The sequence below is a fragment of the Protomyctophum parallelum genome, assembly GCF_964188405.1.
Source record: "Protomyctophum parallelum genome assembly, chromosome: 1".
Lineage (NCBI taxonomy): Eukaryota > Metazoa > Chordata > Actinopteri > Myctophiformes > Myctophidae > Protomyctophum > Protomyctophum parallelum.
In genome coordinates, this window is record NC_139697.1 from 98726125 (window position 1) to 98738742 (window position 12618).

General features: G+C 44.3%; 2 protein-coding genes and 1 pseudogene across 3 annotated transcripts in view; all 3 read left to right on the top strand.

The window, feature by feature from the left end:
- LOC310855850 (cationic amino acid transporter 2-like) overlaps nucleotides 1–12618 on the top strand; it is a 234442-nt pseudogene that overhangs the window by 103034 nt on the left and 118790 nt on the right. The gene's annotated exons all lie outside the window — the stretch shown is intronic.
- Nucleotides 1–12618, top strand: part of LOC310870337 (cationic amino acid transporter 2-like) — a gene marked incomplete at both ends in the record, with an annotated part of 33824 nt that overhangs the window by 12280 nt on the left and 8926 nt on the right. The window contains 4 exons of the mRNA XM_083781520.1: nucleotides 5527–5689; nucleotides 7429–7565; nucleotides 8367–8589; nucleotides 11366–11502. Of these exons, the coding sequence (XP_083637646.1) occupies nucleotides 5527–5689; nucleotides 7429–7565; nucleotides 8367–8589; nucleotides 11366–11502 (660 nt within the window). The remainder of the gene's footprint in view (nucleotides 1–5526; nucleotides 5690–7428; nucleotides 7566–8366; nucleotides 8590–11365; nucleotides 11503–12618) is intronic.
- LOC310870778 (E3 ubiquitin-protein ligase TRIM35-like) lies at nucleotides 2866–4421 on the top strand (the record flags this gene model as incomplete). Its single annotated transcript, XM_083782083.1, has 1 exon — nucleotides 2866–4421. The coding sequence occupies exon 1, from the start codon at nucleotides 3033–3035 to the stop codon at nucleotides 4419–4421; it is 1389 nt and encodes a 462-aa protein (XP_083638209.1). The 5' UTR covers nucleotides 2866–3032.

Consider the following 12618-nt stretch of genomic DNA (forward strand, 5'->3'; position numbering starts at 1 on the left):
ACCACGTCTCTGTATGTGTGTATGTACGTACGTCTGTAATCCACCTAACTCCAGAACCATTCGCCCCACTGACACTGACATTTTGACACACACGTTCCACACAGAGTGCAGTGTTCCACACCTCCACACAGAGTGCAGTGTTCCACACCTCCACACAGAGTGCAGTGTTCCACACCTCCACACAGAGTGCAGTGTTCCACACCTCCACACAGAGTGCAGTGTTCCACACCTCCACACAGAGTGCAGTGTTCCACACCTCCACACAGAGTGCAGTGTTCCACACCTCCACACAGAGTGCAGTGTTCCACACCTCCACACAGAGTGCAGTGTTCCACACCTCCACACAGAGTGCAGTGTTCCACACCTCCACACAGAGTGCAGTGTTCCACACCTCCACACAGAGTGCAGTGTTCCACACCTCCACACAGAGTGCAGTGTTCCACACCTCCACACAGAGTGCAGTGTTCCACACCACCACACAGAGTGCAGTGTTCCACACCACCACACAGAGTGCAGTGTTCCACACCTCCACACAGAGTGCAGTGTTCCACACCTCCACACAGAGTGCAGTGTTCCACACCACCACACAGAGTGCAGTGTTCCACACCTCCACACAGAGTGCAGTGTTCCACACCTCCACACAGAGTGCAGTGTTCCACACCTCCACACAGAGTGCAGTGTTCCACACCACCACACAGAGTGCAGTGTTCCACACCTCCACACAGAGTGCAGTGTTCCACACCTCCACACAGAGTGCAGTGTTCCTCACCTCCACACAGAGTGCAGTGTTCCACACCTCCACACAGAGTGCAGTGTTCCACACCTCCACACAGAGTGCAGTGTTCCACACCTCCACACAGAGTGCAGTGTTCCACACCACCACACAGAGTGCAGTGTTCCACACCACCACACAGAGTGCAGTGTTCCACACCTCCACACAGAGTGCAGTGTTCCACACCTCCACACAGAGTGCAGTGTTCCACACCTCCACACAGAGTGCAGTGTTCCACACCACCACACAGAGTGCAGTGCCATCCTTGAGTCTGTCGGACACATGGTTGTCCAGAACCGCCACGCAGGGCTGGACTGGGACAAAAATTCGGCCCGGGCATTTTCGCAAGGATTTTGGCCCAGACCGACCGGCCCACCACAACCAGACCAGACCAGACCAGACCGACCGGCCCACCACAACCCGACCAGACCAGACCAGACCAGACCAGACCAGACCGACCCACCACAACCAGCGCACAGATAGCAGAAACTCTACCGGCCGCTCCGTCGAGGCACACACAAACAAACAAGGCCTAATAATGCCACCACTTTTACAGAACAACATAAATGATACAAACCAACAGACAACTACACAACCCTTTGTAGAGGGTTTATTTGTCCCTCACTGATATACAGGTACAGTGACATTATCATGATGGCAGAATGGCAGCACGCCCGGACCTTTCCTGGTGGCCTGCCGCCTATTGGCCTGCCTGCCTGCCTGCTTCTTTTTCTTTTTTAATCATGGCGGCCCCCTACGGTCGCGGCCCACCGGGAAAATGCCCGGTATGCCCGGTGGCCAGTCCAGCCCTAGCGCCACGAAAGGCTCTGGTCAGGCTCTGTCAGTGTCTCCTCATCTGTAGAGTTCCCAGCCTCTGCTGCAGCAGAGGCTAATGACACACCTGTCATTTGATTACTTAACCAGTCCACTTTTCACAGTCAGTTTGCTTCAGACACAGACAGATAAAACGGAATAAAACTACTTTCCCAACGTGCATCGTTCCCAAGTAGGCTAACTATACCTGCAGCATTCCAGCAGTGTTGTTAAGCAGCCAAGTACATTTAAGATTATTGCAAAAAAAATTGCCATGTAAATACTACTGTTACAAACTGTAAATACTGTATGATGAAATGTGTACAGGTGCTTCCTTCTCCCAGGAGAAGGAAAGGGAAGTCTGCATTTGATTTCATCAACTAAAACCATGATAAAAAAAACCATCGACTACCATTTTTATCACTGACAAAACTAAATAAAAGCTACATAAAAACTAAGTTATGATGACTAAAACTAAGACTAAATAAATGTACAATTTCGTCAATTGATTGAAACTAGTCTTCCATCACAAATCGTGCAGGCAGAAATTAAAGAAATATTTCCCTGTGCCTTTTTCATATGGGCGCACAACACCACACCAATGTCATCTCATGCATCACACACACAACGACAGAGAGGGGTAGGAGCTTGCATCCAAAATGTGAAATAATTTATACACATTTTGTAATTTGTATACGACACGGAACCCTTAACTGCTCATGAAGAGCAGGCCGGTGACTGGAGTATACTATCTCTGTTTATGGTGTGTACTGTACAAGGGTTAATGAGATACGGCGTACTGTATAGAATATGTGCTTCATCGTGTATCTGATTTGAGGAATTTCTTGCAATGGCGATGGTTGGACAGTCAAGGATCATCTTGTAGGCTACAGGCACAATTGGCTGGAAGAGGTATTATAGACTATAGAGGGTGTCATCTTTCCTCACTGGAGAGAGACAGAGAAAGAAAGAGAAAGATTATCGTTTCTTCCAACTGATCTAATGGAAGAGAAGTTCTGGCTTTAAAATGCATGCCAACCTCAAAGTAGTACACTTCTTACCAAGTAGACGTCAAGTTCAGAATCCGATGGTCTTTTGGAGAGGGAAGCAGTGGCATCCTCCAATGCGACGGTGGCACTGGAGGCTCGTCGGTCGTCACTGTGACACGGGAAAGACATCTTTATTATTGATTGATGATTTGTGATGCAGGAACAGGGGGTGCATGGAAAATAGGTAAGGACAGACTGTCTTTCCAAAAGCTACAGGAGTTAATACTGACCCAGAGCACTGGAACCTGCTGCTGACTCTGTCTGTCAACTGAATGGACTTTAACAAGAAACGGGACTCAAAGTGAAAGTAAACTTCAGGGAACATTCTGGAAGAGGGAGAGTTACCACGACTGACTGGCAGAGTTCCTTGTTGACTGCGTGAGCGAGTGTTTGTTAAAATGGCTTCCAAGTCGTCTCTCTCTGAAGAGGACTATTCCTGTCCTGTGTGCTGTGACATCTTCAAAGATCCCGTTGTGCTGTCCTGTAGCCACAGCTTCTGTAAAGCCTGTCTGCAGGACTGGTGGCGAGAGAAGACAATAAAGGAGTGTCCAGTTTGTAAGGAAATATCTTTGACGGATCGTCCACCTCGTAACCTGGCTCTGAAGAACCTGTGTGAGGCCTTCATACAGGAGAGACATCAGAGAACGTCAGCAGGCTCTGAGGATCTCTGCAGTCTGCATGCTGAGAAACTCAAACTGTTCTGTCTGGAATGCCAACAGCCAGTGTGTCTTGTGTGTCGAGATTCTAAAAAACACACCAGCCACAGAATCAGGCCCGTCGATGAAGCTGCTCTGGATCACAAGGAGGAGGTCCAGAAATCACTGAAGCCTTTACAGGACAAACTGGAGGTCTTTAATAAAACTAAAACAAACTACGATCAAACAGCAGAACACATTACGTTCCAGACTCGGCACACAGAGACGCAGATGAAGGAACAGTTTAAGAAGCTTCATCAGTTTCTACATGATGAAGAGGAGGCCAGGATCACTGCACTGAGGGAGGAAGAGCAGCAGAAGAGTCAGATGATGAAGGAGAAGATGGAGGGTCTGAACAGAGACATATCAACCATTTCACACACGATCAGAGCCATAGAGGAGGAGCTGAGAGCTGAACACATCTCATTCCTGCAGAACTACAAGACCACGATGGAGAGAGTCCAGCTCACACTGCAGGACCCACAGCCGGTCTCAGGAGCACTGATAGACGTGGCCAAACACCTGGGGAACCTGGCCTTCAGAGTCTGGGACAAGATGAAGGACATTGTCTCCTACACTCCAGTCATTCTGGACCCCAACACTGCCCATCCAGGATACACCCTGTCTGATGATCTGACCAGCGTGACATGGGGAGAGATACAGAAGCTCCCTGACAATCCAGAGAGATTTGACGAGCTTCCCTTTGTCCTTGGTTCTGAGGGCTTTAACTCAGGGAGTCACAGCTGGGATGTTGAGGTTGGAGACAATACACACTGGAATGTAGGTGTGTTAGCAGAGTCCTACCAGAGGAAGGGAACCATATGGGGTCAATCCTGGAGAATATACTTACATGCAGTTAACTACGGAGCACTCTCCTCTGAGTCATCCACTGTTCTCTCATTGAAGCAGAAGCCTCAGAGGATCAGAGTCCAACTGGACTGGAATGAAGGAAAGCTTTCATTCTGTGATCCTGATACTTACACACACATACACACCTTCACACACAGGTTCACTGACACACTCTTTCCAGTCATTTTCACTGGTCCTGGTGGTCCTCTAAAGATCTTACCTAGATCAGTCTCGCCCCCCTAGTGGCGAAAAATAAGACTTCTGGGAACTCAGATTAAGATCAGTCTAACTCTGGACAATAGATGATGACGATGAAGACTGTAGTGGCTGGTCATTATTGTGTGGTGGCCTGCCACACATTCTATTTGTATGTCTTGTTCTGATTAATTGAAAATGGAGGCCCCCTATGGAAACAAGTCTTTTTCTGGTTTTATACTCTTAGATGTTGTATTGACCTGTACTTAGTTGCCTAAAATGATATTGTTAAGGAAATTAATCCCAAGAACATGTTTGTACAAGGATATTCTAGACAGTTTTAGTTTGTTTTCCTGCTGTTTGTGTTCAGGATTGTTTAATTAAAGATGGACTCTCTTCTTACCCAGACTCCTCTCTCTCCTCATTCTGTCATCTGCAGTGGTGGAAAAAGTACTACATTTTTGACTTGAGTAAAAACAATACTGCAATGTAGAACTACTCTGTTAAAAATAAAGTCTGGAATTCAAAATTGACATGGGTAAAAGTACAAAAGTATTGGCATCAAAATGTACCAAAAGTAAAAAGTACTTACACTATGCAGAATTTCCGATTTGAGGCATTAAAATGTAAAAACCTATTTTGAAAACGGCAGATCTACAAGCTCACAATGCGTCGCAATTGTAAGCTTGTATTTTCAAATGGCTGAAGTATTTTACGTATGTTTTCCAATAACAAAGTATCTTGTATACTGTAACTAAAGTATATTTATTAGTCTAGTTTTTATTGTTGACTAAATTGTCAATACATTTAGTCTTATAGTTTTAGTCATCATAGCTTAGTTTTCATTTAGTTTTCGTCAGTGAAAAATGGCAGTCGACGAGCAATTGTCGTCTTAGTTTCAGTCGACGGAATCAACACTGCTGGTGTGATGTGTGTGTACTATCGGTAGATACTCAACACTGCTGGTGTGATGTGTGTATACTATCGGCAGATACTCTAAACCCAAATGAATCAACACTGCTGGTGTGATGTGTGTATACTATCGGCAGATACTCAAAACCCAAATGGTGGGAATCGGACCGGGAGCAAAATAAGGTGTTGGTGACGTCCTGCCCCGTGCTAACGGTTTGTCCTGTGCTTCCTCTCCCGCTAGGCATCCTTGCTTTCGGCGTGAAAGAGTCTGCCATCGTGAACAAGGTGTTCACGGTCATAAACATCGTGGTGTTGGTGTTCGTCATCATCTCCGGCTTCATAAAGGGAGACGTTGACAACTGGTGCATCAGTGTGGACGCCGTCCTCAACGCATCGATATACGAGTATGAACCCTTCCTGTTAATGTTACGGACACACTTCCACTCCATTCACACAGTGTAACATGTTTATAAAACCCACACACAGTGTAAACCCCAGTGTTCAACTCTGAGAGTGTAACTGTAAGGGTATATCTTTATTTTGTTTTTGTCACATTCTCTTTTTTTTTACCCACAATTTTTGTAACCCATTTCTTTTAGTTTTCACCCAGTGTGAAATATTGTAATCCTGGGCACTAATACACTCCTTCTGCCAACCTGGGGAGAGCAACAGACTGACCTCATGCTTCCTTCAATGCATGAGGAGTCCAAGCCGCTTCTTTTCACCCCACAGGGGGGGAGTTTCCCCGGTATAGGACATAGCACGTGGAAGGAACACGTTATTCCAACCAGTTCCTTTGGAGCCAGTATAGAGACCAGGATTGAGGACTCTGCAAGTCTCCTACTCCTACTATTAAATGTTTGGCTCAGACAGTAAAACATCTCCATGAATGTATTCAAGGCTTCATGGGGTTTAAATGCTCATTAATCGATAGAAAATAAGTCATGTTAACACTGTGCCGTGCACGAGTAATTAACACTCATGGCGGTTCTATTCCAGAAACCAGAGCTATCTGAACCAGACCACCATGTAACACTCATGGCGGTTCTATTCCAGAAACCAGAGCTATCTGAACCAGACCACCATGTAACACTCATGGTGGTTCTATTCCAGAAACCAGAGCTATCTGAACCAGACCACCATGTAACACTCATGGCCGGATTCTATTCCAGAAACCAGAGCTATCTGAACCAGACCACCATGTAACACTCATGGTGGTTCTATTCCAGAAACCAGAGCTATCTGAACCAGACCACCATGTAACACTCATGGCGGTTCTATTCCAGAAACCAGAGCTATCTGAACCAGACCACCATGTAACACTCATGGTGGTTCTATTCCAGAAACCAGAGCTATCTGAACCAGACCACCATGTAACACTCATGGTTGTTCTATTCCAGAAACCAGAGCTATCTGAACCAGACCACCATGTAACACTCATGGAGTTTCTATTCCAGAAACCAGAGCTATCTGAACCAGACCACCATGTAACACTCATGGTGGTTCTATTCCAGAAACCAGAGCTATCTGAACCAGACCACCATGTAACACTCATGGTTGTTCTATTCCAGAAACCAGAGCTATCTGAACCAGACCACCATGTAACACTCATGGTGGTTCTATTCCAGAAACCAGAGCTATCTGAACCAGACCACCATGTAACACTCATGGTTGTTCTATTCCAGAAACCAGAGCTATCTGAACCAGACCACCATGTAACACTCATGGAGTTTCTATTCCAGAAACCAGAGCTATCTGAACCAGACCACCATGTAACACTCATGGAGTTTCTATTCCAGAAACCAGAGCTATCTGAACCAGACCACCATGTAACACTCATGGCGGTTCTATTCCAGAAACCAGAGCTATCTGAACCAGACCACCATGTAACACTCATGGCCGGTTCTATTCCAGAAACCAGAGCTATCTGAACCAGACCACCATGTAACACTCATGGCGGTTCTATTCCAGAAACCAGAGCTATCTGAACCAGACCACCATGTAACACTCATGGCCGGTTCTATTCCAGAAACCAGAGCTATCTGAACCAGACCACCATGTAACACTCATGGCGGTTCTATTCCAGAAACCAGAGCTATCTGAACCAGACCACCATGTAACACTCATGGCGGTTCTATTCCAGAAACCAGAGCTATCTGAACCAGACCACCGGTGACGTGGGCGCGGGCGGCTTCTTTCCTTTTGGGGTGGAAGGAACGTTGGCGGGGGCGGCGACGTGCTTCTACGCTTTCGTTGGTTTCGACTGCATCGCCACAACAGGTATAAATGGAACCATTGTTCCTGGAAGCTTTGCCCTCGAACACAGACAGCACACATTATGTGTGGATTATTTTATGATTAATTCATACAACATATCACCCACTCTGCACTCACATGAGCAGCTAATATTATGGAGGAAGATTTCTTACTTATTTTTTTCGTCAAAGAAATGTACAGAAAGTGTTCAAATGTTGTGTTAAATTTTTTTTTGATACATTTTGTACTTTTACTCAAGTAAATTTAGAATTCCAGACTTTTACTTATAAGTAAAAGTATATCAACACGGCAACTATAGAAATACTCTGTTTAAGTTAAACATGTGAGTGTTTTTAGATAGATAGATAGATCTTTATTTGTCATTGCAACGTGTACAACGAAATTAAAAGTGCCAACCAATCAGTGCATCATATCACAAAACAACATATACTGTACAAGCTAAAAGAAAAACACACATGACTTCTTGTTATTGCACAACCCCAGCAGCACTAATGCACAAACATGTCATTTCAGCTGTTATCGCACAACAAACCCTTATTGTACTTAGGATAGCAGAGAAAACGAAAAAGTGTCGCAGCAACAGATCATTTCTTAGCAGCATTGAGTGCAACTACCGCTGTGGGATAGAAGCTGTTACTGAATCTGTTGGTCTTGGACTTGATCACTCTGTACCGTCTGCCTGATGGCAACAGTTCAAACAGTGAGTGAGCGGGGTGGGAAGTGTCTTTCATAATGTTCATAATGTTGTTTTGTGATGCCGATGGACGTAAAACGTGTGTTTATATAATAAATAACGCCCTCCAGGAGAGGAAGTCCAGAACCCCCAGAAGTCCATCCCCGTGGGCATCGTGGCGTCGCTGCTCATCTGCTTCCTGGCGTACTTCGGCGTGTCGGCCGCCCTCACCCTGATGATGCCCTACTACCTGCTGAGCGCCAACAGCCCGCTGCCCGTGGCCTTCTCCTACATCGGCTGGGGCCCCGCCAAGTACGCCGTGGCCGTGGGATCGCTCTGCGCCCTGTCTACCAGGTATGGGATGTTATGTTGTTGTGCCCGTGGGATCGCTCTGCGCCCTGTCTACCCAGGTATGGGATGTTATGTTGTTGTGGCCGTGGGATCGCTCTGCGCCCTGTCTACCCAGGTATGGGATGTTATGTTGTTGTGGCCGTGGGCTCGCTCTGCGTCCTGTCTACCAGGTATGGGATGTTATGTTGTTGTGGCCGTGGGGTCAATCTGTGCACTGTCTATACAAGGTATGGGATGTTATGTTGTTGTGCCCGTGGGGTCAATCTTTGCACTGTCTACTGTCTAAGGTATGGGATGTTGTTATGTAACGTGTGTGTATGTTGAAGACTTTATTATAGTGACACTTCACTATCATTTATACTCAAAATAGTCTCTCCAGACAGAATGAGGCTCACACAACTTACTGTAGTACATCAGACAGAATGACGGCTCACACAACTTACTGTAGTACATCAGACAGAATGACGGCTCACACAACTTACTGTAGTACATCAGACAGAATGACGGATCACACAACTTACTGTAGTACATCAGACAGAATGACGACTCACACAACTTACTGTAGTACATCAGACAGAATGACGGCTCACACAACTTACTGTAGTACATCAGACAGAATGACGGCTCACACAACTTACTGTAGTACATCAGACAGAATGACGACTCACACAACTTACTGTAGTACATCAGACAGAATGACGGCTCACACAACTTACTGTAGTACATCAGACAGAATGACGGCTCACACAACTTACTGTAGTACATCAGACAGAATGACGGCTCACACAACTTACTGTAGTACATCAGACAGAATGACGGCTCACACAACTTACTGTAGTACATCAGACAGAATGACGGCTCACACAACTTACTGTAGTACATCAGACAGAATGACGGCTCACACAACTTACTGTAGTACATCAGACAGAATGACGGCTCACACAACTTATTGTAGTACATCAGACAGAATGACGACTCACACAACTTACTGTAGTACATCAGACAGAATGACGGCTCACACAACTTACTGTAGTACATCAGACAGAATGACGGCTCACACAACTTACTGTAGTACATCAGACAGAATGACGACTCACACAACTTACTGTAGTACATCAGACAGAATGACGGCTCACACAACTTACTGTAGTACATCAGACAGAATGACGGCTCACACAACTTACTGTAGTACATCAGACAGAATGACGGCTCACACAACTTACTGTAGTACATCAGACAGAATGACGGCTCACACAACTTACTGTAGTACATCAGACAGAATGACGGATCACACAACTTACTGTAGTACATCAGACAGAATGACGGCTCACACAACTTACTGTAGTACATCAGAAGAGACGGCTCACACAACTTACTGTAGTACATCAGAATGACGGCTCACACATCTTACTGTAGTACATCAGAATGACGGCTCACACAACTTACTGTAGTACATCAGACAGAATGACGGCTCACACAACTTACTGTAGTACATCAGAATGACGGCTCACACAACTTACTGTAGTACATCAGAATGACGGCTCACACAACTTACTGTAGTACATCAGACAGAATGACGGCTCACACAACTTACTGTAGTACATCAGAAGTGCTGAAAAAGAGAAAATAGAGGCTATGCGCATGACATCATCATCATCATCATCATCATCATCATCATCATCATCATCATCATCATCATACCCGGAGGCAAAGACTAAAATAGGGTCCATTTTGCATCCCAAAACGCTGTTTATAGTTAAAGGTGAACTTTAGTTTTTTTCAACCAAGGTTCATGTTGTAGGTTGTTATTAGAGAAAAACATCATCTATAATAACAACCTAAAACATGAACCTTGGTTGAAAAAAACTAAAGTTGTCCTTTTAAGGGACGCAATAAAACAACGACCTCTGCATCCACGGGATGCACTACTGTAGGCTACTACTGTACTGTTTTTTATTCTAGTTTATTTTGCTAGCTTTAGTCATAATAATCATGTCTTCTTCTGTTTTCTACATGATTATAACCATATAAAATGAAATGGGAGTTAAATGCTGCAATTTGTAAAAATGGCAAACTATGACTCCTAACGTACGTTGTGGGACTCATAAAATGTCCCTGGGACTCATTTCTAAACGACCATCCCTGCATCCCGGGACTCATTACATTAAAACCTATTTACATCATTGAGGAGGTTTTGCAGGAACGCCTAATGAGTGGCAAAAAACTACTTTCTGGCCTTGACAGCCCATACATCCACACAGTAAAGTCCTATATCTGATAGCATTAAACAATGTTAAACATCGTTAAACTTCACCACTTGATTTGCCATAGGGCCTACCTTAGTCTTCCGCCTCTTGTAAAGTCAAGTCAAATTTTATTCTATCCCAATATGATGTCACAAAAATGGGCCAAAGGGCTGTACACAAAAACAAGCAGTATTAAAAAATACATTAACAAAAACAAGTACTGCTATTTAGCATTAATGAGCTGGTCAGAGTAGTGCTTAGTTCAGACTATAGGTGATGCAAATTAATGTATATTGTAGTCAGCTGCAATAGCAGAAATGGAAATTCTGAAATATAATTGAAATTTTCAAAGTATATATTTTCATGAACGGAAATGAAAAACGGGATGACATCTTCCTGATACAACTAACAACTTGTGTGAGGCACAGACAGACTCTCTGTAACATTGAAGAGTTTGTCTGTCTTGACTTATTATTAATTGCCTTCACAATATATCTCATAACGGTGTATTTTGTATGCTTTCCCGTCCATAGCCTCTTGGGGGCGATGTTTCCCATGCCTCGCGTGCTCTTCGCCATGGCGAGGGACGGCCTGCTCTTCAAGCCTCTCAGTCAGATGAGTGACAGACAGAGTCCTGTCATCGCCACTCTGGTGTCTGGGGTCGTAGCAGGTAAAACCGTCCGTCACTTCATGTTGTTCTTTTCATATCAAGGACCCCCTTTTACAGTCAGACCCCCATTTAAAAAAAAAGTTGTCATATGGACCGCCAAAAGAGAATATTTGTCAACACATTTGTCAATATTTGTACCCTAGACCTGGGGCCTATTTCACGAAACTTGGATTAACTAATCCAGGATTTAGGCCAAAGCCAGGCTTTTTAAATCCTGATCTTTACAGCCTGGTTTATTCCGTTCCACTAAAGCCAAGCGAGGCTCAGAATTGGTGGATTTGGCGAGCCGGGATCAGCAAGCCTGGCTTAATAGACAGTCTGGCTTTTTGTCTCTAGACCCCTTATGTGGATCACAGATTTACTGATCCTTCTTCTTCATGGGGTATTAAGGCAGTTTGCATCCTTAATAGTTGCATTACAGCCCCCTTCTGTATATCTCATTATCTTTACTAATCTATTCAAGACTTACTGATACAAGGACTTAAGCTTCTAAAATAAATATTGCTGCTGTAATTAAAGAGAGAACATACTCTCAATAGTGGATAGACTGAATGATTAACTACCCCAAAAATATAGTTTACATTTTACCACTACTATTAACTTAAAACAGAATTCTTAATATTGTAAGCATAATGATATTGTCGCATTGTGATATTTGGCCATAACTCCCTCCTCTGAGGGAGCTACCTTTGGGGAAGGGGGTTGTTGCCCAGACAGGGCCGGGTCATGGGTTCATGTAGCATGCCAAAGTTTGTGCTATTGCCATTGAGAATGCATTGGGCGTTTAAGTTAAATAACTCAGAAACTACAAAACATTTCAAAGTAAAAAGTTCCAGCATGTGTCTCCACAGTAAGCTGAATTTTACAAAGTGTGAATGGAGTTTCTAGGTGAAAGTGATTTTTTGATGTGCCACTATCTGCCTATAAATGTCTCAAATTTGAAAGCACTATATTTCTAAAACTATGAAACATTTCAAAGATTCCTTTTCAGGCACACATGTCCACCGTAGGATGAACCTAAATAGGTTTGAATGGGGTTTCTAGGTGTAAGTATGTAGGACTAGTAGTGGGTGAAACGTTACAATGGTAATATGTTGTAAAACAATGAGTAATGGT